The sequence below is a fragment of the Neopsephotus bourkii genome, unplaced genomic scaffold, assembly GCF_033783945.1.
Source record: "Neopsephotus bourkii isolate Nb327-2 ecotype Australia unplaced genomic scaffold, CSIRO-AGI_Nbou_v1 NB_1375, whole genome shotgun sequence".
Taxonomy (NCBI): domain Eukaryota; kingdom Metazoa; phylum Chordata; class Aves; order Psittaciformes; family Psittacidae; genus Neopsephotus; species Neopsephotus bourkii.
Genome location: NW_026901854.1, coordinates 15,136 through 42,415, shown reverse-complemented (window position 1 = coordinate 42,415; position 27,280 = coordinate 15,136). Strand labels below are relative to the sequence as shown.

The 27,280-nt window shown below is 41.3% G+C and overlaps 2 protein-coding genes across 13 annotated transcripts; one reads left to right on the top strand and one right to left on the bottom strand.

Moving 5' to 3' along the window:
• Positions 1-708: 708 nt before the first annotated feature.
• Positions 709-14,875, bottom strand: HNRNPA2B1 (heterogeneous nuclear ribonucleoprotein A2/B1). Of its 6 annotated transcripts, XR_009727521.1 has the most exons (12): positions 14,703-14,875; positions 9,225-9,335; positions 8,169-8,315; positions 6,535-6,745; positions 6,134-6,235; positions 5,956-6,045; positions 5,377-5,439; positions 4,788-4,907; positions 4,407-4,526; positions 3,334-3,416; positions 1,883-2,013; positions 709-1,055 (listed from the first exon to the last, which is right to left on the bottom strand). XR_009727521.1 is itself a non-coding variant. In XM_061367280.1 (11 exons), exons 1-10 carry the CDS (start codon positions 14,730-14,732, stop codon positions 3,355-3,357), a joined length of 1,056 nt encoding a protein of 351 aa, XP_061223264.1. In that variant the 5' UTR covers positions 14,733-14,875; the 3' UTR covers positions 709-1,055; positions 3,334-3,354. The 6 variants fall into 6 exon arrangements, 5 of the variants coding, with proteins under 5 accessions (XP_061223264.1, XP_061223263.1, XP_061223262.1 ...); XM_061367280.1 differs by lacking the exon at positions 1,883-2,013; XM_061367279.1 differs by lacking the exon at positions 709-1,055 and having other exon boundaries at positions 1,849-2,013.
• Positions 12,800-26,877, top strand: CBX3 (chromobox 3). Of its 7 annotated transcripts, XM_061367285.1 has the most exons (7): positions 15,032-15,116; positions 16,794-16,844; positions 18,623-18,748; positions 20,611-20,753; positions 23,080-23,245; positions 24,613-24,707; positions 26,236-26,877. In XM_061367285.1, the coding sequence occupies exons 3-7, from the start codon at positions 18,707-18,709 to the stop codon at positions 26,360-26,362; spliced, it is 573 nt and encodes a 190-aa protein (XP_061223269.1). In that variant the 5' UTR covers positions 15,032-15,116; positions 16,794-16,844; positions 18,623-18,706; the 3' UTR covers positions 26,363-26,877. The 7 variants fall into 7 exon arrangements, with proteins under 7 accessions (XP_061223272.1, XP_061223271.1, XP_061223273.1 ...); XM_061367287.1 differs by lacking the exons at positions 15,032-15,116; positions 18,623-18,748 and adding an exon at positions 14,012-14,209; XM_061367286.1 differs by lacking the exon at positions 18,623-18,748 and having other exon boundaries at positions 14,990-15,116.
• Positions 26,878-27,280: the final 403 nt, after the last annotated feature.

The following is a 27,280-nucleotide window of genomic DNA, read 5'->3' as shown; positions in this document are numbered from 1 at the left end:
CCTTAAAATAAGGTTAAAAATGTTATGATTCTGCTGAAGTTAATCACATAGATTTCAGGTTTACAATAAACCGTGTATGTTAACAGGTTAAAAATAGTACAGACTGGAGATACCTTCCCTCAAATACATTCCCAGCTGAAGCTTTCCCAAGCTCACACTTGGGAGTTTGGTTTGGTGAGTGGTTTTGGGGGGTGATGTCTTTTCTTGTTGGGGCTTTTCTCTGGGGGGGAAGTAATTTTTTGTTTGTGACCCCCCCAAGATGCAACTCTCAGTAATACAGTTTTTGTACAGCAAGAACTCTACATTCCATTCAATCTTTTGATACTAAAACCTCTTTACAGGTGAAAAGGGTAAGGCTATTATTGTCCTATCACATTCTGACAAACTGTCTTGTTAGTTTCATTAACAGGAAAGAAGAAAGTATTCTTATAAAGTGATACAAAACAGCCAAAAAGCTATTTTAAAGCAGTTGTGTCCATGTGCAAAAAGATCAATGTTTTTAATCTGTAGCACTGTTTCTCTCAACAGAGAACAGATGGCTATAGTAAGAGATACAAGTTCTGTGAATACACTTGCCAAGCTGATTTTGTTTTAAATCCATCTCAAAATGGAACGTTTCAAATCATATGAAAGGGTCTAGAAGCTGCACATAAACATTATTTAATGTTAGACAAACACTGGGCATTATTAAGCATTACACTAGAAGTATTTTGGTATAAAAATACTTTATTTTAAAGCTATGAAAGTTATAAAAATATGTCGTTAAACTTTCTACTCACAGAACGTTTGCTGTTTTAACATTAGTGATTTGTTTCTCCTACCGAATCTGAATTTTATTTGAAAGGTTTACAAGACATTATGACTATAATTTAAAAACCCCAGCATTACAGGGAGCTGTACTAATTGTGATCTTTTATCAGTACTCATTTAAACCTCTAGATTTTTAATGAAGGCAGCAAAAACAACTATTTTCTGATGGTACAGAATTTCTTATTTCTTGAAGCGTTTCTGTGGTTGACCACTTCTTCATTAGTTACCTGCAGCATGGCACCTTCCTGCCAAAGAAAAAAAAAGTGTATCTGAAGATGTTTATCACATATGTCTAAACCAAATTACCAGTAGGGAAACTTCAGCCTTTTTTGTTTTGTTTTTTAAAAGTATAAGCAGTTCACTGGTGTGTCTAACACAAAGGAACAGGACTTCTTTTAATTGCTGAGTCCACGTTCCTCAGTAGAAAGCCTTTTAAAGGCAATGGAACTTGGAATTAAGAGCTTTTTTTGGTTGCCTTTTGGGGTAGGCTTTGCTGATTTTTATGTAAAACCCAAACATAGTTGAGTATGCCACCCTTACTCCGAGTTAACTTGTTATTGGTAAATTTTCATTAATTTGAGGTGCAGACACTCAATGCAGTGAGATTAAGGCTGACTGAATTTGGCACTAAGGTTTATTAGCTGCAAGAACTATATAAAAAATGGTGGAAACCTCAACATTCTAGCCAATTCCCAATTTACACAATTACACACTTATGAAATACCACCTGCAGTTTCATTTGAAGTTTTCACTTCCCCTCCTAAAGAACTGCTTATGCAGTTGTTAAAAGAATGGACGCACATTCCTTCACAGAGGCAGTGTATTCTCTGGTGCAATTTTTTTCCTTACACGTAAACAGCCTACAGTTACTTGGGAACCTTCAGGATGAAATGTGTTATACAAAATAGATTTCAGTAGACAAAGAGACATAACAACACAGTTCATTTTCAACAGCATAATTACCATCACCGCATTACCTGGCAAGCACCATAATGCATAGACTCCCAAGAAAAAATAAAATGTTGCAGGATGCAAAAATAAAGTTGTACGATTTAATTAACTTGTGACCTACCATTTTAACTATCAACACCAGGGATGGAACCCTTGCAAAGCTTTACTAATGGACACTTGCAGGTCTCATTTGTTCAACTGTAGCAGTGTACAGTGGCAGCAGTCTATGCTTGTCCAGGGTTCATATCATAGCTAGATTCCAGTAGGAAAAAAATATGTTAAGTAGCTGAAATCAACAAAAATTTGTTTGCAAAAAATTTAATACAAGAAAACAGGATTCACAAATTTCTTTTCAATTGGTAATCGTTAACTCAATTCATTGCTATGTTAAAACTACGTAACAATAAACACTATACTGAAAGAATATACTGTAATACAATATTAGTTTCTCGGTTTTGGAACATTAAAAAAAGAAAAATAAATAAGATCTTACCTAAAGAAGTTTAACTGAAGCTTAGAACTATTTTGCTCTACACCCTCAGCCTTCGTTGGCATCCTTATAAACTACTGTAGTTAAAAGTTTGCAGAAATACAGCGCAGCTTTTTAAGACTGGCTGAACTTAGTGACGTTTTCAAGAGTTCTCTTGTACTAGACCTGTGTCCCTGGAAGAGTACCTCGCTGGGGATATTTCCTTTCCTTGCCATGGAAGAAGCAGCATCTAAAAGATCTAAAAAGGTGTTTCTCCTTGCAGAGATATCCCTTAAGTTATCTAGATACTTTAAACCTGATCATTTACAGACAACATACTTTTTTTCTGACCAACATTTAATTTTACATGTACAACAATAGCTTCATATTATTTGTGGGACCTTATACTACCCACTCCTTGCCTTATTTTACAATATAAAAAAAAAATCTAAAATTACACAATATTTCCTTTAGAATTATTTTATTAAATCATAAATGTACAACAGCTTCTTAACTCTACACACGCACTTAAATTTTAAAAGGAAAACGTTATGTCTTATTACACCATGATCCTGGCTAATAGCTTTTCAAAACTTTGAGAAAAATCTTAAAAAAGGTTTCACATGTCACCTGAAACTTACAAATTTAACATTATCAAAGGAATGCTTCTACACTTACAAAGACCACTAGAAAGAAACAACAATTAAAAAGCTAAGAAACTGTCTCAAAGGCATTTTTACAATCCTTCCTCCACAGTAAGGTAATGTTATTAAATAATCCAAATCCATTCACAAAATGGCTCTCTGCATCTGCTCTGGTGTCTTCTGCCATACCACTGCATATTTATGCATGACTGAGATAAGTGTTTCCTTAACAATGTTATTTCGATAACCTGAAGCTGTTCTGTTACCTCTGGGCTCTCATCCTCTCCTATTTATACAGTGAAGCCTGTTTCAACAGAAGTAAAGAGTAAAAAAAATAGGTTATGAGATTATTCATCTAACCATTTTTTAAAGGAAAGATAATATGATCCTAAAAAGCTTTTAACTCCTGTAGCTACTCTCAAGAATCACTGCAATTTTAATACTTAGAAACATACTTACCCATGGCATGCTTGCAGAAACTCAGTAACGGCTCCTCCCTCCATATCCACCACTTCCTCCACTGCCCCCGGGACCATAGTTTCCTGCAATTGCAGAAAAACAAGAAAGAGAACAGTTACATCATTAACATTCAGGAACACTTTTGGTTCTGCATTAAGATTAGCGTTGCTTCATTTCCCAGATATAGCATTATACAGCAACAGTTTTCAAGTTTTGCTGTCTTCCTCTAAATAGCCTTCAATACCTGCCACAAAAAACTACATCCCAAACTCCTGGAAGATTCAACAGTGCCACGTATTTGATGCAGTGTACTGTCTTGAGACTGAAAGGGTTGACATTATTTGCATGCTAACACCTTACAAATAGAGGCTTTGTGTTCCACTTTCTGTTTCACAAAGTTTGTGCCATATTAAGTAACATTTAGACACCAAAAGCAGAAGGCGTCAGAAGTGATGCTGGCGGGGGGAGGAAAAATCCCAGGAAGTTTACATGACATTAACTAGGCTTCTTACAAGTAGCGTGAACTGACAGCAAAGAACACAAAACTTGGCTAAAATGTTTACAGACTGGAAACTGCAAAACATTTCACTGAATTCTGGAAAAAGCTAGTATCTTGTAATTTATCTGTAAAAAAAATAGTAATAATTTTTCCTAAGACAAGCTTGTCACAGTGTCAAGAAATTGTAGCCAATTTGCTACGAGTGCTGCACTCCATCTCTTTTAGAAGTTACCCTATTTCTACATATCAATTTTAGAGTCCTAGAATGGTCTGGGTTGGAATGTACCTTAAAGACCATGTAGTTCCAACCCCTGCCCACCATCGGGAGGGACACCTTCCACTACACTAGGCTGCTCAATGCCCAGTCAACCTGCCCTTAAACACCTACAGGGATGGGACACCCACTTCTCTGGGTAACGTCTTCTAGTGTCTTGCTACCCTCACTGTAACGAATTTCTTCCTTCTACCCTCTTAGTTCAAAACAGTTCCCCTTGAATCTTCCCCTCCACCTCTCCAAAAAGACTAAAAATCCCACCCACTGTGGTTCCAAGACAGGTCACGACATATACAATACCTCCACCATATGGTCCCATGTTCCTGCTTCCACCAAAATTTCCACTTTTCATAGGACCATAGTTCAAAGGTTGTTGGTTGTAGTTTCCAAAATCATTATAGTTTCCACTTCCGTAATTGCCTGTGTTACCAAGACAAAAGCATAGAAAAATCCAGGTGAGCTAAAACACACATGGCACTCAAAATTGTATCATTAGCATTTTAAATTAAACTACAAAATCACACGTCACTAGTATATGCAATGAACTGCTTTTTCACCATTTCATACTATTCAGAAAACAAGAGTTTCCTTCAACATTTACACCTCCTACTCAGCCACAACCCATCTCAAATGAATTGCACTAATTTACAACAGAGATGTTAGGTCATTTAAAGCCAGTACCTCCTCCATAGTTGTCATAACCACCTCCATAGCCCCCACCCTGGTTGCCATATCCAGGTCCTCCTCCACCATATCCTCCTCTTCCTCCTCCATAACCAGAATTGCCACCGAAGTTGCCACCTATGACAATAAAATCCTTTAAAATAAACTTTGCAGTATAGAAGGGCACCGAATTATATAAAACCAGAGGATATTTTTCTGTTTAGATGTCTACAGGGGAAGAAAGAGTAGGAATTCTGTAAAGACTTCTATGAACACTATTTTTAAAAGCACATACCAAATCTTACCTTAACTGAACTGCAACTGAAACCCACCAGTCAAGACTGCCTAAAAGCTTCAATTAAAAAGCTTAATTTAAAGCCTGACTTTTCCCTGGAAATTTAAGAAACACTACTGCTCTAAAGAAAAGGGTACAGTTGTCCAAGAAATAACCATACAATTTGCATATATAAAAGCTTACCATGATCCAATAGCTGAGTGTGCTACTTGAAAGCCAACAAAATGGCCTTGTCAACTAATACAGAATTTATATAAATTTTCAGTGAATGTAAAAGTATTTCTTACTGGAAAACAACCACCACAAACTTACCTCCAGGTCCTCCACCATATCCATTATATCCATCACCAAATCCACGGCCACTTCCATATCCATCTGTTGGAAAAAAAAACCCAGAAGTATTTAAATTCAGCTGTAGCAAACTAACTGAATTCTCAAACCCCTACGACCTCAATGACAAAACCTCAAAGATTGTCAAGCACATGTACACACTCTTGAATTTAGAAGAACAGCTGTTAAATAACACACCCAATCACTGCTTTACACCTTCCATTCTCTTGCATTCTTAAGGTACACAGGTTTTAATTATGGACATGGCCCTTCCACTGTAAAGGTCAGGCAAGTGCTGCATAGAATTGCAGAGATGAAATCTCAGAATTCCATACTGAATTACTAATTCTGTCTTTTAATAAAATCTTAAAACAAAAAAATGATTTACTGAATATCCATGTAATCAATCTACATACTCCAGAAGAGGTCTGTAAGTCATTTTTCTCAAAACTTCTCCAACTGCTACAGCTGCATTAAAACTAAACCACAGTATCTTAGAAAATTACCCAGAACTGGAAAGACAGTATAAATAAGGAAAAAAAAAAAGTGCTACAAACATGCCTGTCTTACCGGCTCCCCCTCTGAAATTGCTGCCAGGCCCCGGACCGAAGTTGCCACCACCTCCACGTGCATCACTAAAACCGAAGTTCCCTGTAAGTTTTAAGATTTGTAAGCTGTGAGATCATGGAAAGTGAACACAAACATCAACCACAAGCCATTAACCATTACTTGCACATACCTCCTCTCCCACTCCTAGAATTTTGAACTTCCTGCATTTCCTGTCTGGAGAGAGCTTTCCTTACTTCTGCATTATGGCCATTGATGGTGTGGTACTTCTGCACTGTTAAGCACATCAAATAGATAATATCAGCATTTAAGTACTGATCTGCCAACATGCAAGAATAGCAGGCTTCCCAAAAATTAAGCTATTTCCAAATTAATCCATACATATTCCAGGTAATTAAAAACAAACACCCCCAAACCAACAAAGGGGAAAAAAAAAGCAGCAAACAAAACCCCATACCATTTTTTAAGCAAAGAAGACAGTACTTACTAATTTAGTTTCAGTTTAGCTTAAACCATTACCATGACTGCAAGGATTAATACTATCAAATGAATGAGTGAATGAAGCTTACTTACATACAATTTTATCAACCGGATCATGGTCATCAAATGTAACAAATCCAAACCCTCTCTTTTTACCAGACTGTCTGTCAGTAATGATTTCAATAGTGTCAATTTTTCCATATTCCTCGAAGTAGTCACGAAGGTGGTGCTCTTCAGTGTCCTCTTTAATACCACCAACGAACAGTTTTTTCACAGTAACATGAGCACCAGGTTTTCCAGATTCCTGTTAGAATTGATTTACATTATCACAAAGAAAAACAATTTCACAAATCACTATTTTGCCAGGATTCCAGGAATAGAATACTGATAAACTAAGCCTCCCCCCCTCCCCCCCCCCCAGCACTGAGGTAGCCCCCTTCCAATGTGTATCCCTGCAACCCTGCCCGGGAAGCCTTCTAAGAAGGAAGTAACATGGAGAGATTTCGAGGTTTTCCCTCCCACACCTTTATGTCAAAGCCTTAAAAGCACTGGAAAGTGCTATAAAATATATGAAAGTCAATAAAAAGCCTTTAAACATAAAAAGACGCATCAGCTTCCTCCACCCTTCACCCAACAGCAGTGAAACCCACATTCCACTGGTATCCACAGCAAAGGTCCCTCAACCTCAGGGAACCCACAGCTGTGCATTTTTAACCCTTAGTCAAAATATGAAGCAATTCCTCACACTCACGGACTACTTTTACCATCTGAGCATGATATCCAAGCTGCTATAGTAGTTAAGCATGTCTTGTTCCTACAGCTTAGCAATAGCTTTGTGCATATAAACAGTACGCATATATACTGCTTTAATTACCCTCTTCCAAATGCTAACCAACCTTGCATTCTGCAGGGAACAGGAAGAAAACCAGTAAAGCTAAAGAAAACTAGTAAAGCTAAAACACTGGCTACCAGTGATTGCTATTTCCATTTCCCTTGACCTCTTAAGACAGCTTATTCAATTCCAGTTCATCAGTCCAAATGTATTAATAAAAGCACTTGGGTCCAACCCTGAACTGGTAAACACTCCCAGAGCTCCCACAACATGGTACGCAGAAGTAACCTAGAATCTACACTTGCTCAAGTACCTCTGTGCCACAGTAACCTAGCTGAGAAGTTTACTGGTTCACTGCATTCCTATGCACACACCTAATCTGTTCTCTGAAGTTTTTAAAATCAGTATGCCTGTGGCTAAGGCAAGAATAGTCCTAAGGCGATTTTGTACACCACCACTGAAGTTTCCCTACTACACACTCCACTTTTAGCTACTTTGGGTTACGTATCTTTTAGAAACACCCAAAATGTCGGAACAGAGTCGGAAGCGATTGACAGAAGTTTATTAATTTGAGGTTTAATAACAGTAACCGTTTCAGAGTAGAATTAGTTTGGAATTTGCATAATCGCAGGCATTCAACTTTTTTTCACTAGCAAAACTTCGACACCCTAGTTGCACCCCTTGCATACACAATTCTACAACCAGAATAACTTCATTGTAATAATAACATTTATGTAGTAACATCACTGAACAGATCAAAAATATGGGAATTAGCACCCCAACTATGCCTTTTAACTAGAGAATTTAAACCCAGGCAATTTCAAACAAGAACAAAGCGTAGCTGTCCCACTGATACAGAAGCATGAAAACTATCTGCTTTCAAAGCCACACTTACCTCTCTAGCCACAGCTCTCTTAGGCTCAACCACCCTTCCATCAATTGTGTGAGGTCTTGCAGCCATGGCTGCATCAACTTCAGCCATGGAGGAGAATGTTACAAAACCAAAACCCCTTGATCTTTTGCTTGCAGGATCCCTCATTACCTAAAACCAATCAACATATTTAAACAATTTCTACCTGTCTCATGTTAAGCTTAAAGACTAACATTTGAAGAAAACATGTAAACTTAATTTACGTGTTCCTCTATTTGATTTCAAAATGATTTTAGTAAAACAGCAGGCTATGCTGAACATACATGAATGGCACTGCTTGGCATCACTGAAATTCAATCCACTCCTGTCCTCCATTGACTACCTGTAACTCCAAAATGCTCCATCACATCACATTCATTTATATTTGTTTTCAGAAAAAAAATTTAAATAAAATCAAACACAGTTTCTTTATGATTTCTGAAGACCACAGACTTTATGATGTATTTACTGTCCCCAAAACAAATACAGTGGGGGAACTTCTGCAAGAGTCAGTCTCTAGAGGTATTTAAAAGACAAACAGATTACAGTCCTTAGGGACATGGTTTAAGGGTGGACTTGGCAGTGTTAGGTTAACAGTTGGACTAAGGGTTTTTTTTCAACCTAAATGATTCTATGAAAATGTCATATATAAAGTCACCCTTTTCCAGCTCTGCTGAGGCTGTTTACAGCATCAGCTTTATGCCAAAGGTTACCAATCACACAGATGTAATAGTCCTGTGTAAGCACTTCCTAATGCACTTCAACCAATGACACCCAAGTTAATGTTAAACTGCTGAAGTCAGTGGTCAGAGATAATCTGAGATTTAACAGGAAGCAGATTGTGAAATCTTCCTAGAGTTCATAAAGGAAAGCCTGAGCACAGCTTCAACAGACTGGATTCTTTACAAATCAATCTACCATACACGTAATAAATTTCACATTCCATATTTTCATTAAGCTACCCAGGAAAAAAAAAAATCTCCACTTCTACAATTTCTAAACATTCTGTATAAGCTTTGTGCACTCGTATGCCAAACTTACCACACAGTCTGTAAGCTTTCCCCATTGCTCGTAGTAACTCCTCAAGCTTTCCTCTGTTGTTTCAAAGCTTAAGCCACCAATGAACAGTTTGCGGAACTGCTCCTTTTCCCTCTACAGAAAAGAAGATTACATTAATGTAATTAACAATAGGCCCTCTGCACCAGCTTAATTAAGACACTAAGATACATCATGTCAAAAACCATCATCACATAATTTTTCAAAACTAGGCATGTCTCTTCAAGTGTTCTACCATTATTCAAAAAATCAAGCAATTACTCAATTATATGGGTCCGCTTTTACCATACAGATTTTAGTAATGCATTCTTTCCATCTCTCCCTTGAAATATCAGAACAAGGAGACATAATAGAAGACTTCCAGAATATTCCTATCAAAGATCTTTAGGAAATGCTTTTTAAAGAAAAGAAAAACAAAACCGAAAGTTCTCATTACAGATAACATGAATTCATTCATACACTGTACAAATTCTATTCCAGATGGTATCTATAAAAACCCCTAAAATTCTGGCTCAAGTTGTTGTACACGAATACCATTCACAGTGCTTACCCAGGGCATTAAAAATAAGGTGTTCTGAAATAGAACATCTCAATTTTTAAAACCAATGAAAGCTGAAGCATCTGTAAAATTAACCTGGGATCTTGTACCACTGGAATTAATGGTAAACCGATACACCCTCAACAGCACCAGTATCAAAACTAAGTGGATTCCCTTTAAAAATCGGGATGTAATACATATCTGCATAGTTGTCCAGTAATATTAATGATGCCTTTAGTAAGACTCTGTTCTATCACCTTTCAGAATTATTATCCCTGCATTTGTTCAGCAGAAACTTTGGCTGTGATGACACGTATGTCATTAAAAAACCCAAGACAAATAACAAGCTACTGCATTTGCTACTCTGTATGTGGTTTTATATCAAAGCAAGAAGGACAACCTTCCATCCTCCACCAATTCAAAACACTATTAATACTAACTTTTTGTACTAAGGAGGCATCATAACTGTAGTTCTCTACACACAACATACATTTTTCAATTTCATATGTCAAATAGCAGTAATTAAAAAAAGTGCACTAGAAAGTGTTCCCTTACAAACAACCTAAGATTACAGAATGCTGTTTGAAAGAACTGTCCTGCTAAGGACAACATAATGGAAATTCAATGATTACTTCAGCTTTATACTGTTAACTAATTTTAAAAGTCAAGAAAACCTCCTTGGGTTTGGTTTCACGCCTTCTTTAGGGTGGTGGTTGTTTTTCAAACCCATACACTGTATAGTCAGCTGTAACTAACAAACACAACATGACCTAAACATTAAGAGAAACATAAAAAGGAAACTGGACAACCAATGACAAACCACGAGATCTGGAAAATAAGCTAAATAGTTCACAATGCACAAATGCTTCAAGAAATAAGAACCCAATCTGTGCATGGACCAAAATGTTTTCTGAAGTTGTGCAGACCTGGTTCTAGATGCATGTAACACAAAGATAACTACTGCACCTAACACTGAGTAAGGTTTTGCTCAAACACATCATGCTGTTAGTAGCTTGAAATGCTACAGTATGACACATAAGTCAGCTGTTAGAAAAATAAATTTTTTTTCCACCCAAAGTGAATAGTGTATTTGAGAATGATCAGTTTAAATGTCCCTTGAAAACATTTGAAATATCCTGTTGGACGTAGTAAAGCAGCACAGAAGCTAGTACTGTCATCACCCACCCCATGCATACAGGCAAAATTAGACATGAGAGTTTAAAAGCAGCAAACCCATGTTATGTCAAGTTTCCTTCACCTCATCTCTTCAAAGGAGTAAAGGATACTACATGCCAGACTTGGGCTAAGAAGTCCCATGCTGCAAGTTATACTACCATTTATAATTTGAGTAGGCTAGCAGAAAAATAACTTTAAGCAACGATACTGCCAAAAAAAAAAAAAAATCCTTTTAGATTATTTCATATCTGCTGCTTTAAAATTATTAGGGACTACTTGCTACGTAGGCCTACAAAAGACACTTTTCTGTGTATAATTGTTGTGCATCTAATAAATGCATGTTCATGTTCTTAAAAACTTTGTGAATCAAGCAAGTAAGCAGGCAGGTAGGATTTGTTCAGTAAAGCATTAGGTTTACCTTTGAAAACAGTTACAAACATGTAAATGAAACTCAAGGAAAAGAATGGCATCTACTGGATGAAACAACTGCATTTGTTTTTAAAAGGACAAACGCATACCACACATTACTAATAAACATTAAGCAGGGTAATAACACACTTTATAAACATTCAGATTATTAGTAACAGCAATCTACCATGCATTAAGTATTATGCAGTACATGTCCTAGCCAGAACAACATCTAGACACCACACATCAGGACACGGCAATAAACCAAATCCACACTACCAGTTCTTCAACTAAAACCACTGCGTGAATATATTATAAACACGTTGTTCTACTGATACATGCACAGCCTCTGAAGAGACTATGCATGTTAAATGTGTCAGTTTATCTAAGCATTAACCTCCCAGCAAGGTCCAGAGAGCTCTGACCATCTGATGTTTAGGCTGAAGCTGTAAAATGCACGACAGAAATTGTAACTTGAGTCCTCCTTAAAATTCTGCTGAAAACCCTTATTTAGTAAAAACATCCCCCTTCCCTCAAGCCCACGATATGAAAGCTGTAAAAAAGGTCTCAAGATTTGCATAGTACACTCTGTGGCAGGAACAGAATGCAAGAAGAAATCTTTATGAACTCTGTAGGGTCTTCATTAGCTCTTATTTCAGGCCTTCCTTCACAGGCTTAAAGCAACACTAGAAAGGGCTGAACAATGTGCAGCCTTTACTGTAAAATCACCATCAGAGCAAGGAAATGTGTCTCGTATAGCAATAATGTGCGCACAAATACTCCAAGCTGACCAGAATTCTGCAGTTAAGAAACCGAGTAACGAAACCGGTTAATAAAGATAAGCGAGAGGGATGTCTGAATTACGATGGCGAGGCCTGCCAAAGTAAGGGTAGGTTTACTAGTCCCGAATAGATTCCGCTCTAAGCACTCCGTCAGCCCCAATTGGTTTTGCAGGGCTTTGCGATGTAGCGTCTGGGTTCTCTCCCTTCCCCCCCTATCGTTAACACGAGTGAAGCGAAGACCGTGCCGGCTCCGCCATGTGGCGGAGACCAGAACAGGGCCCCGCAGCCAGGAGGGGAAAATGGCGCCCAGCAGCAGCCGCCGCCTCCAGGGACAGCGATGCGGCGAAAGTTAACAACTTTTGTAAAGATCAAGCCCAATTGATAAAAAACAAACAAAACGCCGCCCACAAACAAACCAACCCCCACCAAAACAACAAAAAAGGCCACCTGGAACCTCGAGCTGAACGGCAACCAAGCGCTGCGAGCCGCTTCTAGCGTGTATCTAACACGCACTGAACTAGGAAAAGGGCTCCTTTCGCCCCCGCTGTATGACACGAACGCAGCTGCACGGCCAGCCCGACTCGCCTTACTACCTTTGCCGGCAGCGGAGCCATCCTCACAGCCTCACGCACCGGCGAACCTCGGGGCCGCCATTTTACCCCTCCCCCTCGCCACCGCCATTACTAGCAGCGCCACTCCGGCAGCCCAGCTCCTCGCAGGGCAAAGGCGACCCCCGAATCGCGCATTGAGTTACCTTCAAAAAGCTGCGCCCCCCTCCTCCACCTGCACCTTAACGGCAGATCGGCTAACGGGTACGTTAAGCGGTTTAAAAACTCTCCCCAACGGCTACCGCCTCCTCTTCTCGGCTGCGTACTATCCCCAACCTCCCCTTCCAGAACCTTCCTCCCCGCTTAACGCTACCTCGGCGTAAACTGAGCCAGCTCACCACCCGCGGCGCGCCGACCGGTAGCCCGCCTTGCACTGACAAAGATTATCCCGCTCTTAACAACCAGGCCCAGAAAAAATCACTCCGAACTCTAAACCAAACGTGACACCCTTCTTAAAAGCAAACTCTGGATTTATCCCTCTTTTACGTACCACATTCTTCATGGTTTAGGTATTCCTGCTTGAGAGTACCGTACAACCGGTCAGTAATGGCTGCCCTGTTACGTAATTTGAAATTCAGCTCTACGTAGTGCTAGCGCCCTCCTTCTCCAACCAGGGCTCGCGTCCGAGGTTTGAGTTTAAAAAAAAAAATTTAAAAGCTTGAATATGGAGCTTAAATATCTCCAGAGGGGCAGCAGTTCTGTGTAACGCCCCTACGTCTTTCTACCGCGTAATGAAAACTCATCAACTCCGCTAGTAATGGCTGTCTCCGAAATGAGCCGAAGGAGCCTTCGTCGTCAAGCTTATCCGTTTCGACAGCCGCCGGAAAAAGCCGAAATGGCAATGGAAGCTCACTCGACTCCCTTCGGCTATTTCCGGAACTTGCCGAAGATGACAGAGCAGCGGTCGGAGGCTGCTCGGCAATTTCCGGAGAATCAGGCGCGGCAAGTCCTCGGCTCTTCAGCCCGTTCGGCAATTTCCGGCAACGGAAGAGACTCGGAATACCGGCCGAACCGACCCCGATCGCGACTGGCACCGTGTCGCTTTCTTTTTTTTCTTCCGGAAATTGCCGAACGGCGCCGAAAGCTCAAACCTCGAAGCGCAGAGTTATTATTAGCCGAAGAGGGCCCCGTTTTGCCCCCCCCCGTTGCCCTCCCCTTAGCCACCTGTGGTGGTGGCAGGGATCAGGCGGGCGCAGAGCGGAACGCACCCCCGTGATCTCCCCCGGTGGCTGCCGGCCTAGCCCCTTCCCCTGGGCAGGAGGAAGTGATAACCACCCGTATTTCGGCGGCAGCGCCGCCACACAGCGGGGGCCCGGCAGCCAGGCTTAGCCGCAGCCTGCTCCGCTCTACCCTCCCCGCCGACGCCGGGCGCGCCGCCCGCTTCGGCACTCCGTTCTTCCTTCCTTTCTCCCTCCCCCTTTTCTCTCTTCGGCGGCCCCGCACGCACCGCGACAAAGGGTGAGTGCTGCCGCCCCGCGCACCAGGGAAATGGCGCTGGAGCGACTCCTTTCTTCCCGCCCCCTCTTCTCCCCCTCCCCCCTCAGCTCCCAGGGAAAGCCAGCACGGATCCTCCGCAACCGCAGCGAGGCTTCACCAGCCGACCCCTTTCCCCACTAACGAAGGGCTTCCCAAACTCTCCTCCACCCCGCAGTGTTTTCCAAACCCACTTCCCTGCCCCTCGCTAACGACTAGGCCTCCCCACCGCAACGCGGGAAATGGCCGAGCTCCAATCGCCCCCCTCATCTGAGCCTCAACGAGCTTCAAACCCATCCTAGCGCTCCCTGCCCACCCTCCCAGCTCCCAGGGCTCGCCGGGGCCACCCTCCAGCTCTGACCGAGGGCCTTGCTCCGCTGCGGGCGGCGCCCGCTCCGGCCCAACGCGCCCTCATGGCGGCGGCCATCATGGCGGCTGCAGTTACCGGTCGCCGTGGGCCCGTTCCCCCCCGCCTCACCCAGTCGCTTTCTCTGTCGCCGCGAGGCATCTTCCTTCTTTTGGACGCCTGACGCGGTCCTGCGCTAGCCCCCCGTTGGAGAGACGTCTTGGCCCCCCTCCTGTGCTGGCGGCGACGACGGTAGGAGGTTGCAGCTCGCGCGTAGGCGGCGTCGTGCGCTCTGCCCCGTCAGCCGCCGGCGCGCAGTGCTCGGCCAGCCCAGCCCCGCCACCCGCCGCGCCCGCCCTGCGCTGCGCCGCGCCGCCGCCCCGCCGCTCCCCACCCCCTCCCTCACTCCTTCCCTCCCTCCCTTCCTCCCTCTCCCCACCCCCCGCCTCAACCCCCCTCAGATGTCGCTGTTGCCGCCGCTGCTCAGTGCGCGCAGGGCGAGAGCGAGGAGGAGACGCCAGACCTGAACGGCTGGGCACCATTGAAGTCTGTATCCTTCTCTCTCTCCCTCTTTCTCTCGCTGCAGCCGCCTCCTATCCCCCTCTTCTCTCCCCACCCCCGGCTCCCCTTCCTTCTGCGCCCCAAGGCCTCGCCTGTGGGCCGCCGCGGATCGATGCGGGCACAGCCCTCCCGCCTCCCTCCCCACCCCGTTAGTACACTGCCGCTTCCTTGGCGGCGGGGGGTAACGGGTGGAGCAGTGCTGCTGGGGGGGCCTCGGCCCCGGCGGCTGCACGGCAGTTGCTGGTCCGCATCGGGGAGAAGGGAGGGAGGGCCCCGGGGCTAGCGGGCTTTACCGCGGGGAAGGAGGGTTGCGCCGGGGGGCGGGGGCAGAGGCACCCGCGCGGCGGCGGCAGCGGACACGCTCGGGAGACAAAGCCAGCCCGCCACCGTCGAGGGGCGGCCCTGCTCCGGGAGGTGGCGGCGTGCGCCGGGCCCGGGGGAAACGTGGCGGGGTGGGGGAGGCGGTGTGGAAAGGGGCCCTGGCGGCGGGGGCTCGGCTGCCCGGGGCGAGACCTGCGGGCCCGTTCTCCCGGCCTTCGCCGTGGGGCTGCGGATCGGCCCCGCGCCGCCCGGGGCAGCCCTTTTAGCGCGCCCGCCGCGTCCCTGGCTGCCTCACGTGCGCCCGCCACACGCCAGAGGCGCGGCCTCTCCCGGCAGGCCTCCTCCGCAGGGCTGCCTGTGTTCTATGGGGGGTGGCATCGGGGGCGGGGGGGCGGGAGAGGTTTTATTATTACTATTGTTGTTTCTTTTCCCCTTTTTCCTGCCTTCGAACGGGGGCAAGGCAAAGCCCCTCTGCACTGGGGCCTTGGCCCCTGCCCTCCACTCCCCTTACGTTCCCCACCGCCTATGGGGCTGCCAAAATCCACCTCCCGTGTCAGGGGAGAATTGGGGGAGGATTGCTGAATCCGAGAGGTTTCCTGGCCTTGCAGGACTCTCCTCTGCCTTGCCCCCAGGCATATGGGGAGTTCTAACAGTTCTATAGTTTGCAGTGGGGCGGGGACAGTACATGCCTGAGGAGGTGGCCAGTATGAGAAATGACATGGAAAAGGGGATGGATTCTGTTCAACATCATTTCTGTAGGTTAAATATGTAGTATGTACAGCTTAGCTGAGTTAACATTGCTCTAGGACCTTAATTCTTGCAAGATTGAGAATCAGAAGGCAACGTTATAGTTGCATTAAGATAAATATTTGCTGTTTGTAAGAACTTACTACTATGTAAGAGTAGTGGGTGACTCATTATTAACACCACAGATATGTAGCTGCTCCCCACCAGAAATATACCTAGTATATACCTAGGTATATCTCAATTGCTAGAATCTGAACTCCTATTCCATTGGGTTTAAGGAAATAAGCATCCCTGATGGTCCTCCCCCTTTTCCCTTGAAACATAACTGTGCCTTAGAAGGCCTTGGGGGAAAAAAACCCTTTTTTTTCAACCGCATATACCACTTTGTCATATCATTTGTCCTGGCTAGCATAATGGTGCATTACTGGGTTATGCCAGATGAAGTGGTAACCTACTTTTTGTTCTGGATTCAATCTTTATTAGAAACGTTGTATGCAGTGATTATATGGGGGTTGGAACAAGGACCATGCTTGTATTGGGATGCCTTTCTTTGAGTAATGTAAACTTCCTTTTAATTGTCATGCATTTTTCTAGTAAAAGCTCTGCAAGTCTGCAATAAAAATGGCCTCCAATAAAACTACATTGGTAAGTTCATGCACACCTGAAGTATGTAAGGATTTAATCAACATATTTTTCTTCAGACTTATAACTTGGCATCTCCATTTAAAAGCTACATCCACATCTCCCCTCCCCAGCATTGTTCTGACCAAAATTTCAGATCCAGAAAGTAAGGCTACTAGAAAGGACATTGTCTTTGGCTTTAATAAATCTCCCATTTCTAAAGAGACTTGTTGGGAAAAAATATTAAAGGACTGCACTGTTTCATCTGTTTTACAATAGAGAACACTAAGGTTTTTGGTTTTTCTTTTTAGATTCCTTTCAGCACTCCATGTAATTCATCATATATGTAAAAAATAATATCCAAATCATGTATTCATTTAATTTCTCCCAGTGTACTTGGGGAAAATCAATTGCCTGAAAAAGGCAGATGAAAAATAACATTATTGGGAAATGATGTGGCGTAGTTACGATGCCTTTTGAAATGATTTTTAACAAATAACAGTTTCTTTGAATTTCATAGGAGCAGAGATTATCAGATGTCAACCCCTCCTGGACCGTTTTAATGATGCATACATGGATCTCAAGTCCTGTAAAGCTTTGCTTGACATTAAAATATGGACTTCTAAGGGCAGTTGGTTGCTGGTTGCCATTCAGCTAATAATTATATCGTTTTATGAGAGACAGAACTGAAAAAGTAGAGTGTGAGATGCATCTGAGGTTGAGGTGGGGAAGTGAGCTGAAATACACATGTACAATTCAACATTTGGATAGCAGTACAACTGATTCATAGTGCTCTCAAAAGGCCTATACTTAAAATTTACTGAAACGATCACTGGTTGACCCAAGTAGAGATACATTAAAAACTTGCATTAACTCCTGGCTTAAAAGTGCAATGGAGTGCTTCCTTTATACTGCACAATAAGAAACTATTTTAAAAGATTTCACCAAGGTCAGTGTCTGAACTTCCTGTTAGTAATTGGTTGCCCAGTTTTCCCTAATTCAAGGAAGAGAAGGGGAGGGGGTGCCTCAGGGAAAGGGAAGAATCTGTGAATGCAGTATTTTTAATCTTTTGATGTTTACAGAAGAATTTTGCTGCACAGGTCAGGAAAGGCAGTTATGGTTCCCATGGGAACTGTAACTAATTCTGCTTCGTTATGTATTTGCATGCAAACCCTAAATGTATTAAGGGATAGCATAGCTCTTGATCTGTAATTCGTATTTTGTAACCTTCTGTGTTAAAACCCTTCACCACAGTGTCACATCAATGTTTTAATCATGCCCCTTAAAGAAAACGATCAGCCACACACCTGCAACCTTCGTATGTGATTTTGGAGTGCAGGAAGGGAAATGGGCCATAGAGGATCCATTCAGTGGTCAAATGCACAAGTTACAGCTTACATGTGACCCTAGAGAAGGAAGCTTCAGGGGTCTGGTGGCCACTTCAGTCATTATCAGTGAGATTTACATTGGCTTGTATAATCTCAGAATGTACAGGTTTTTAACAAATGTTCAGTATTTCTGCAGGCTCTGCAATCAAGTATTACTTTAATAGGTTGGAAAGGCTCAAGAGTTTGGAAGTCAGTGCTGATGTACACGAGCTAATTGAATCTCTTAAATATTTAAAACAAAAAGCAACACACTCTCAGTTTTGTTATTTCTTACTGCACTTCAAGAAAAAAATACAGCTCCCCATGACATGCATTTTCTTCTGTGGAAGACTCTAGATACTTAAATCTTAGAAAGTAAAAAAAAATAAAAATAATGTTGCTTTGATACAGAAATCCAAAACATTTATCTTTAAGTGACAAGAATTAGTGAAGCCGAAAAGCGTACCAGAAAACAATCTGCCATTGAATCAAAGAATTTTAGTGCAACGGAGAACACAGATGGAGATATTCCCCACTTGTAGCCTGCTTGCCTCATCACCAGTAATTATAATGTTATTACTATGGTATAGTGAGTCTGTCTTGTTTGGGTTTTCTTTATTTTTCTCTCTGCTTATTTCTTTCTTTTCTTTTTTTTTGGTTCATGTGTTTTCCTCATTTCTGCCTGTTTCTCTTTTTCACACTTCTGTTTCTGGAACGAAGCTGCCTTCATAGAAGCATTGGACATCTCCATGTTTTAATTTTCTTTCCATATCAGTCTTACGTTCTTTTTCCTGTGGAGGCAAAAAAAGCCAGTGTGCTTAAGTTGACACTTTTCAGACATGAATGCTGTGGTCAAAATACACCTGGGATATGCAGGCAGTTAAAATCTTAATTGGAAATACATGCTCTGTTTTAGATAATCTCTCTTCTATGCTTCAGATCTAAACAAATGTTGCATGAGATATAACCATATACAGAAACTTGCTGTTTGAAAGAGAAATTTGAAACTCTTCCTCCTCATTGTTTACACCTTCAATTTCTGCTAACCAGAGTAAAGCTGTTTTGGGGAGTGCGGTGGAAATCAGTTATGAAAAATAAGGGCACAAAGACATGGCTTTGGAAAGAAAGAATTGGCCTTAAATCTTTCAGTTTTTTAAAAAAACAGTTTTTTGTCTAATGTACATATTTTTTATTTTTTTTTACCTTTCACCACATCAAGACAAATTCCTACAAAGTCTAAAAACCTGAGTTTCAAAATTGCTTCACAGTATTCTCAAACCAACCTGCTTTCACTCTAGAGAGGATTAGAGAAAGGCCATCATGCAACTAGATGTGCTCTGTGATTTATTTTTTGCTTGTCTGTTTTCTGTTCTATAGGAAGTGCATTAGTGAGGAATTAGTTCTGTCGACTTTGATTTAGGGTGCTGCACGAGTATACAGTTTAGGAGCTTAATACTGCTCCCATTAGTTTATGGCTGCCACTTTAACAATTTCCTTATAAGGTGCAGTCCAAAATGGCAAGCAAATTGCTTTTGGTCTGCTAGTGCCCCAGAAATGTGATAGGCTTGATCCAAACTTTCTAAGATTGCAAAAAAGGAAATTCTGAAATGTGTCCTTCTATTACTGTTTAATTGTGCCTTATTAAACTGGGAATGCCTTGAGGATGATGTGGATGTAATATTTATTTTAAGAATTTTAAGAATATCATTTGAAGTATCAAATGTAAACGTAAAACACTTATAAAGTTGTTCAAGTTAGCAAAATTTCATTTATATGTTTAGTGCTGTATTTAAGCATAGGTGTCTTAAATTTTTGCACCTTTGTGACATCTGTTTGAATGTAAGTTGCACTGGTGCGTGGTTGAGAATGAGAAGGGACTGCAGTAATGGAATGCTCCTAGCATGCATCCTGTTCAAGAGTGATGGGTTATTGTTGAGTATTTTGCTTATTGTAGTTATATGTCATAAACTTTGCTCCCATCAGCTTTTCCTTTTTTTTTTCCTGTTTTATGCATTTCCACAGTTCCCTTACTATTTCTGTCTTATGCTGTTTCTTGCTCTCTGCCTTTTCACAGACACAGAGTTAACTTCTAGAAGCTTTATAAATTTTTGAGCATGTAGCACTGAGAATTTTTTATACTGAAATGTATAAGGGGAGTAGAGGCACTGTGTATGGACAAAAACATTTCACCTTTATAAAACTGGTGTTGGGTATCTCATTAAGCAACTGAAAAAAACCCAAAACATTAACATGTCTTGCTCAGGTTACCTGACCACATGCACTAACGTAAAAGGAGTCTGAGCTTCTGGCTTTAGTGTGAATAAGTACATGATTCTTTGCTGCTTAGTGAGCAAAGTTGGATTTGGCCAGTGAAGTAACTGTGTAAAGCAAAAGAATAATGTCATTCTGAATTTCTTTTGTAGCACAAAATGGGAAAGAAACAGAATGGTAAAGGTAAAAAAGTTGAAGAGGCAGAGCCTGAGGAATTTGTTGTGGAAAAAGTCCTGGACAGACGTGTTGTAAATGGAAAGGTGGAATACTACTTGAAGTGGAAAGGATTTACAGAGTAAGGCATTACCTGTTATTTTTTTCTGATAGAATGCTAAATATTAACCATTTACTTGAAATAACTGTGCAAAGAGGGGATTGGATGAGGGTGATACATTTTAAAGAACAAGCGAAGGATGTCCGTAAATGCATGTTCAAGTGGGGCAGCCAAGTTAGACTGACAGTTGTTATATATAGAAACATAGAATGGTTAGGGTTGGAAAGGACCTTAAGATCATCAAGTTCCAACCCTCCCTGCCATGGGCAGGGACACCTCGCTCTAAACCGTATCACCTAAGGCCTCGTCCAACCTGGCCTTGAACACTGCCAGGGATGGAGCATTCACAACCTCCTTGGGCAACCTATTCCAGTGCCTCACCACCCTAACAGGAAAGAGTTTCCTCCTTATATCCAATCTAAACTTCCCCTGTTTAAGTTTTAACCCATTACCCCTTGTCCTATCACTACAGTCCCTAATGAAGAGTCCATCCCCATCACTCCTATAGCCGCCCTTCAGATACTAGAAGGCTGCTATGAGGTCTCCACGCAGCCTTCTCTTCTCCAGGCTGAACAGTCCCAACTTTCTCAGCCGATCTTCATATGGGAGGTGCTCCAGTCCCCTGATCATTCTCATGGCCCTCCTCTGGACTTGTTCCAACAGATCCATGTCCTTTTTATGTTGAGGACACCAGAACTGTACACAATACTCCAGGTGAGGTCTCACGAGAGCAGAATAAAGGGGTAGGATCACCTCATTCGACCAGCTGGTCACACTCCTTTTGATGCAGCCCAGGATACAGTTGGCTTTGTGGGATGCAAATGCACATTGAAGCCGGCTCATGTTCATTTTCTCATCGAACAGCACCGCCAAGTCCTTCTCTGCAGGGCTGCTCTGAATCTCTTCTCTGCCCAACCTGTAGTTGTGTCTGGGATTGCCCTGACCCAGGTGCAGGACCTTGCACTTGGCATGGTTAAACTTCATGAGGTTGGCATCAGCACACCTCACAAGCGTGTCGAGGTCCCTCTGGATGGCATTCCTTCCCTCCAGCGTATCAACCGAACCACACAGCTTGGTGCCATCGGCAAACTTGCTGAGGGCGCACTCAATCCCACTGTCCATGTCAGCGACAAAGATGTTGAGCAAGCCCGGTCCCAACACTGATCCCTGAGGGACACCACTCGTTACTGGTCTCCAGAACTACTGTCAAATTAGATGAATTTGCATGAGGAATTTTGTGGCATAATTGCATTCATTAGGCATGCCCAAAAGGTATCTTTTGAGTCGCTTTCACAGGACTTACAGAAGCACAGGAAAGCCTTTTTAAGTGAACTTAAAAATCAATTGTTAAAGAAAGCACATAGCTGTGCCTCCTCCATCCCTCCCATGACACTTTCTTGCAGTCTGCTTTACTATCTGAAAAAAAGGTGATGCAACTATCATTTGAACACAAGTAGTTACATGTAATGGTATTGTTATTGTATATCTCCCAGAGTGATCACATTGCAATATCCTGCTTCTAGCACCTGAAGTTTGTGTAGTGGTAAGAGCAGAAATGCAAAACACAATGTGTTTAGTATTTGAGGATCTTACTTAAAAAATACATTTTAGTAACTGAAAATAATTTGTAGGCATCCTGCTTGAGTGGTAGTGCTGTGGCAGTATTTGTGCATGAGGACTTCTGAAGAGGTGCTTAGTTGTTGTAGGGAACATTCACGCACTTCTTAAAAGTTTAGTTAACAATATGCACACTCACTGAAACATTTGCACTGCCCAGCTCTGGAAATGGAACCTTTGTTCCCTCCTGTAGTCGACTGAAGGAGGAATATAGTTCTGGGTACAGCTGAGCTCAGTGCTCAAAGAGAGCTTTTTAGTGTATTCTTCATGTATAGAAACTTAGACATACGTACACTGTTTGTGGTGAGTGTTGTGTACATTCTGTTCTCCATCAGTTTTAGTGCTCTTATCATATAGCTTGTTTGCATCGACAGTCTTTAGGGGAAATCAGGGAAAGGAGTCAGTTTAAATGGACAGGTAAGTTTTGGTAAGGTGGGTATTGCTTGTTTTAACTCCTGTGATCCCACTGGATTATAGGAGCTAAGAGACCTGCTTGTTCTGTATCTCCAGTTTAAGAACATTATTTGTCAACAGTAGCAGAGCATACTAATTTCGTTCATGAAATTTAGTACGTGAAGGTTACAAAAGATGGCAAGATAAGCATCCTTAGGTTTAAAAAAACTTGCCTTACATAAAGAGAAAATGAATTAACTTGCTTAAGGTGAGCCATTTGTCTAGTTTTGCGTTTTATTTCTTTCCATAGTTTTACATAACTGTGTATATGTTTCAGTGCTGACAACACATGGGAACCTGAAGAAAACTTAGATTGTCCAGAGCTAATCGAAGCTTTTCTGAACTCTCAGAAAGCTGGTAAAGAAAAAACAGATGGTGCCAAAAGAAAATCCTTGTCAGATAGCGAGTCTGATGATAGTAAATCAAAGAAAAAGCGTGATGCTGTAAGTATATGTTCATATGCTAAGCTTTTTTTTTCCCCCTGTGTCTCTTCCCTACTCCTCCCATCACCACCCCCAAAAAATCCTATTATCATTTTGAGAATGAGACCAAACATGAGTTTAAAATTGTAAAAATCTCACATCTGGAACTGTGGTTTGAAAAGAGTAATCATTTTTGGTTGTTAATGAGACCATCCAAAAGATGAGTAAAAGGTGATTGACATGATTGCTAAAAGTTACTGTGTTGTCCCATGATGCTTCCTGAATAGTTGAAAGACTAATTAAAATGCTATTAATGAATGATGCTGAGTGGTCATTTGTATTAGAGCAAAAGGTTCATAAATGGAACAAAGATTAAGTTCTGGCTTTGCTTTCATATTTAGCATATGATTTTGAACAGGGGAGTGGCAAGATGGCAAAATGTGAAGATCAGGCAGTTACTTAGATTAGGAGCAGACATGATAAGAGGAAGTAGAAAGGGTAAGTGAAGAAAGCCTACCTTTTCTTAAAGGTCTTGGTTTCTCCTACACTTTAAATGAACAAGCAGCATGACAAATTTAGTGCTGACAAGTACAAAAGAATGCAAATACAGTAATGTGCTCAATAGTTCATGTTTTTCTCTGTAAACTAGCAGTCTGAAATAAAACTGGTTGGCAGTGTCAGTAGTTTGCTGAAGACAGCTGTTGGATGTGTGATTGCTGTCAAAAAGGTTTGAAGGCATCAGAAGGAATAGTTTTATTAATAATACAAAGAGTATTTGAGTTTCTGTATAAAGTCAGTTGCGTGGCTTTATCTGGTACAGCAGTGGTCACTGTCTCAAAAAGGATATTGTGAACCTAGAGGAACTAATACAGGAAATAGTCATGATATTTCTTGCCACTGATGTGATCTCAGTGAGCCGAGAACAATTGAGATACTCCCCAAGGGTGCAGTTTCACAGCTGGCTTAAGCCATCACAGGCCTGTTGTTTTGCTGAAAATGATGTGGTTTTCCCTCTTCCAGGAGTGCATTTCTGCTTTGCCCCTTTTGTTGCTTTTACAGGCCATGCTTGTTTTTTTTTGTCTGCTGTAATGGTTTTAGACGAATTGTTTCATCTATTGAGTTTTCAGAAATAAATGATAGATACATTTCTGTAAAGTCCTTTGTTACTACCTTACATCTGGATAAGTTGGCCTGAAGATCAGTCATTGAAAAGAGAGATGTAATCTTCAGACAATAGTATGTAATTACAGCATTTATAATTATGCAAGGCTATTTTTTTTTTGTTCTGATACACATATATATATGTAAAAGAATGTGTGTATTTAACACTAATGCCCAAGTAGAATTTCATGTTAAGCGAGATACTAATGTTTTAACTTACTCGATAGGTTGATAAACCAAGAGGATTTGCAAGAGGTCTTGATCCTGAGCGGATAATTGGGGCTACAGATAGCAGTGGAGAGCTTATGTTCCTCATGAAATGGTAAGTCTTAGATCCACAGTTCTCCATATTAAGAGAGGGCATGCCAATTGCGCTTAGGCTAACCGGGCAACTTCATTTCAGGAGTAAGGCAGAGGAACTGGTTGTCTGCTTACTGTCCTTGTATTCTTAGAAAAACAAGGCTTCCTATAATCAGTTAGTACTTAATCGGTCTTCCTTCAAAATCCAAAATAACTTTCATTTATGTTGGTTATGGAATTTTATGGCAGTAGAAATTTAAAAGGTAAATCCTGATAAAATGTGGAAAAACTCGCATTTGTATGGAAAAGCTGGATCTTGGTAATGGTTTTGCTGAATGAATGTCAGGGAGGAATCCAGCTTTACACATTCCACTAAGCACGAGCCAGATGCTGCACAGCCAGCCGTTTAACTGACTGTAGTACCAGCTGTTCTGCATGCATCTAAGTGGAATTGGAAGCAGCTACTGGAGGAAGCTGAGGATGAGATGAAGAACAAACAATATGGAGGAGAGGTTTATTGTTATGGGCTAGAAATAGGGGAAAGTGATGGAATTTGTGTTGTTGGAAGGGTATGTCAAGACCAGCTTCACTAGCTACAGTGTTGACAGAAAGACTTCCTGCCTTGTAAAACAAGTATAAGAAAATCAGCGCTGTTTTTCCAGTGTTGAGAATACAAGAAATTGAATTGACATTTACTGGGGGTTGGATATCATATGCTGGTGGGATGAGAACAACTATAGCTTTCCACAGCCTTTGACAAGGGCAGAATTTTCTGAATGGAGTCAAACTGAGTGGTCTCCAGAGAAATTGTTTGCCATGTGATGTGCCCAGACTGCTGAAGATTAGTGCTTTGGAAGATTCTGTCTCCCTTCTGTCTTTCTACATTCTCCCTAAATTATATGTGAAAGTCAGAAGCGATGCAAAATACGGATTATGACAGTTTGGATTTCTGCAGTGATAGCTGGCAAAATGAAACAGAAGGATTTAGTTCAGTTGCAGTTTACTAGTTTTTCATAATTGATGGTAGGCAACAAACATAGATATAAACACGTTTTCACAAAACTGACTTGTGAAGGCAACATACACTTCAGAATGGACTCTGAAGCATGTCAGACTGGAAAGTTTATTATCCCAAAACAGCAACAAGAAAAGCAGTGTAAAGTACAGGAAGTGACTTGCATAAAGAGTAAATAGAATTTGAATGCAAGTGCCCCATGTTGAGACTGATGCTAGTGATTTTTAAAAGTCTTACTATGAAGTTGTGGTTATACTTTAAAAGAAAAAATCATCAAAGTTGTTTCAGTATATACTGCAGTTGGTAACTGTATAAATGGTTCACTTTGAATAGCGTTTTCCTTTAAAACAGAAAAAAATACAGGAAGGGAAGGAAGATGCAGCTATGAAACCTTACCATTAACATGGAAATTCTTGATATACTGAAGGTATACTGAAAACTGACATTCTTTTTAGAACCTGTGACCTATCAAAAGCTGATATATTTACTTACTTACAGTTATGCATTTTCTTAAATCCCACTCTCTTTACATCAGGAAAGACTCTGATGAGGCAGATCTGGTGCTGGCCAAAGAAGCTAACGTGAAGTGTCCTCAGATCGTAATCGCTTTTTATGAAGAGCGACTAACTTGGCATTCATGCCCAGAAGATGAAGCACAATAATTAGTTGCATTGCTTTTTTATATATATGAATATTAAACCCGGAAATCTGATTTATTAGCAATGTGAGAAACATACATTCTAACAAGAATCAAATTTGATATTTTTTTGAAGTAGTATGTTTTGCATCAACAGCAAGTAAATAAAAGCTTTCTGCGACTTGTTTCATTTATCACAAGAGAGCATTTGATACTACTACTTCCTCCATATTAGGTAAAAGCTTTTATAAAACATTCATAAACTTCCATAGTTATTAAAGAATCATAATGAATGTTTAAACAAACTCACAGATGTTTTTGTAGTCTTCTATACTATTGATGTGCATGTACCTCCTTTACCCAAACCTAGCCCTTTAAAATTGTAGAATCATTCTTTTTAGTATTTGGGATCACCTGGTCTCAAGACCAGGTGAAAACTAACTTTGTAGTAATTTGAATGTTATCAGACTGTATATTGTTTACTTTATTGTAAATACTGGTGAACAGTGGTCAATAAAATAGTTTTATATTCTTCCTTTATACTGATAGGCTGTGACTCTTTTGAAGCGGTATGATATTTCTGAACTTTTGATATGTTAAGCTCTCAATTTGTAATATATTTAACTGTAAATTGTTTTTTTTTGGGGGGGGGGGGTAGACCAATTCATGAATATTGCTCTGTTGCTACTCTGTAGTCACAATACCAGACAAATACCAGGCTTTGGTCCTTTGTATTTTTTTCAGTGAATAATGTGCGAGGCATAGGGTTTTTTTTCAGTCAGGAAGCGCTTGTGAAGTGAATGTGCTTTGGGTATGTGTTTTAAGTCAGATAGCAAACATACTGCTTAGTTATGGCTGTTGGTCCATAAGCCTGAGTGGCCTGTGCAGGTATACTGGGAAATACTTAGTGTGTTAACAGTATCGGCTTTGCTTTAATTTCAGT